The sequence below is a fragment of the Pygoscelis adeliae genome, unplaced genomic scaffold, assembly GCF_000699105.1.
Source record: "Pygoscelis adeliae isolate BGI_AS28 unplaced genomic scaffold, ASM69910v1 Scaffold126, whole genome shotgun sequence".
NCBI lineage: Eukaryota > Metazoa > Chordata > Aves > Sphenisciformes > Spheniscidae > Pygoscelis > Pygoscelis adeliae.
The window spans coordinates 1,418,048-1,420,252 of NW_008824896.1; the positions used below are offsets into that span (position 1 = coordinate 1,418,048).

Genomic DNA, 2,205 nt, shown 5'->3' on the forward strand with positions numbered 1-2,205 from the left:
CGGCGGCGAGGCGGTGCCGGAGGGAGCCTCCACCCTGGCGTTCGTGTTTGATGTGACCGGCTCCATGTACGACGACCTGGTGCAAGTTATCGAGGGGGCATCCAAGATCCTGGAAACGTCGCTAAAAAGACCCAAGAGACCGCTTTACAACTTCGCGTTGGTGCCTTTCCACGATCCAGGTAGGGGGTTTCTCCCTGGAGGGTCCGGGAGGGGCCCGGGTCGAGGCAGGGGCGAGGGGTCTCCGCCGCCGTCTGCCGAAGCACGAAGCGCGGCACACGCCGAGGTGGGGGCGGGAAGGAGAGCCAGGGAGCAGGGGAGGTCCTCCTCAGGGCTGGCCTTTATAAAAGGTTGGGGTTTCCTGCGCTTCCAGGGGACCGCAGCGTAAGTATTCTGTCACATCTTAGCCGTGCTTGCCGCACGGGTCACTCCGCTGCGGTAACTTGCCGGTAGCAAGTAACGTTTTCAGAATCCCCTCCCTGTCTCCGTGGAGACAAATACCAGTACCTTCCAAAAGCCTTCAGGATAAACTGAAGTGGACTATAAGTGCACTGTATGCACCAAAGAGTGGCTTAGGGGATCAAATACTCTTCTTAATAATTCTAATACGAACTGGAATAGCTTCAGTGACCTTCTCTGCTAGTAGAGAACACGTATACTAGTAACGAAGCAACTAAGTTTTTTTCAATGCCCTTCTATGGGAATACACTTATGAACATACATAATACAGTTGCACTTTTCCTCTGGTCTTGTTGTCCCATGTTTACATTCAGAAACTTGCACTGAAATGATCCAGAAGCTTTACATGGTGTGGTTTTTGGTTTGGGTTCTTATTTCTTTCCCTCATACTACCTTTTTTTCTTTCTGCTGTACATTGTGCATTCCTCTCTTTCAGCATCTGTTTTCTATTCCCTTCCTATCCCTTTTCTCTGGCTTTCTTCCTCTTTCCTTGTCAAATATCTTCTGGTGACTTGAAGAGGAAATAGGAACAGGATGCCCCAGGCTGGTGATGTGTGCTATACTATGCAGTAAAAACTCCTTTTTAAAAAAAAAAAAAACAAAAAAATCAGAGACTGGTGGAAAAGCCCTTGAAAATTACCTTTCTGGTTCTAGTTTCCATGGAATATCTCCCAACATGATATTCCAGAAATCAATTCTTAAGAGTTCAATTTTTGCAGGGATGTCATCAAATGAAAACAGACATCCCTTCTATTTCCCCCCAGTCATAGATACTTCTGCCTACAAGATACGTGTTTGCTATTGTTATAAATACCTGAAATCAAATGCTTGGAAAACTAGAGCAAAACTTGTCTTCGCAAATTTTGCTGTTTTGTTATCTATAAGCCTGTGTAGGTTCTCTGTTATTTTTCTTATAAAGAGTACATCATTGTGGTATCAGAGTGTCCTATCACAAAAGGGTCTGTTTATGTACCTTACCGTTTTCAATGTTGGTGTCATTTTTTTTCTTTTCCCTCTTTACCTTTTTTTTTTTTTTTTTTTTTTTTTTTTACTTTCCCCAACAAACATGTATGGGGCTTAAAAAGCATCAGGCCATAGAAGTAAGCAAGAAGGAAAAGATTTTGGTCAAGTGTAGAGCCTAGAACTCTTTTATATCCTTTTGGAAAATCAAGCTGGTAGTTCTTGGAGCTCTTTCACCTTGGATGGGACAGAAAATCAACATGATGGGTTTGGAGTGTTTTGTTTTTATTTTCTCTCCATAATGACACTTTATACATCTTCCCTTTCTGCTCACCAAAGTGATCCACTGTAAGAATTGCTAGTTCTCTTTTTCAGAGGGCTTGGGTATCTACACCAAACATGAGAGCAAGAAGATGATCTTGAAAGGTGCGCTTCTAGTTTGGAGGTTTGCGTGGATGGTCTTTTGTTCTTGTGCATCATCAGTAGAAAGAAGTTCCAGCTTTTACGTGACGGGTAGTTCCAATGCTTAGCCTTCATCACAGGCCACTTGCAAATCCTTTGTTTCAATAGCTGCTTTTTTCTTTCTCATCTCCACATGTTTTCTCTTCCTCATTCAGTTTTTCTTCTGTACGTTTTCTCCTTTTCATTCCTTTTCTCCCATCTCTCTGACCCTCTTGCTTCCACTGGCTCTCCAGGATCTCTGCTTCTGTTACAGACTGATTCTTTTAGTCATGCTTTCGTGTACCATCACCTTCTTGCTCCGTATATACATCACTAGCAACAAATCCA

The 2,205-nt window shown here is 43.5% G+C and overlaps 1 protein-coding gene across 1 annotated transcript in view; it reads left to right on the top strand.

The window, feature by feature from the left end:
- HMCN1 (hemicentin 1) overlaps positions 1 to 2,205 on the top strand; it is a 214,120-nt gene that overhangs the window by 1,865 nt on the left and 210,050 nt on the right. The window contains exon 3 of the mRNA XM_009324659.1: positions 11 to 179. Coding sequence (XP_009322934.1) covers positions 11 to 179 — 169 coding nt within the window. The remainder of the gene's footprint in view (positions 1 to 10; positions 180 to 2,205) is intronic.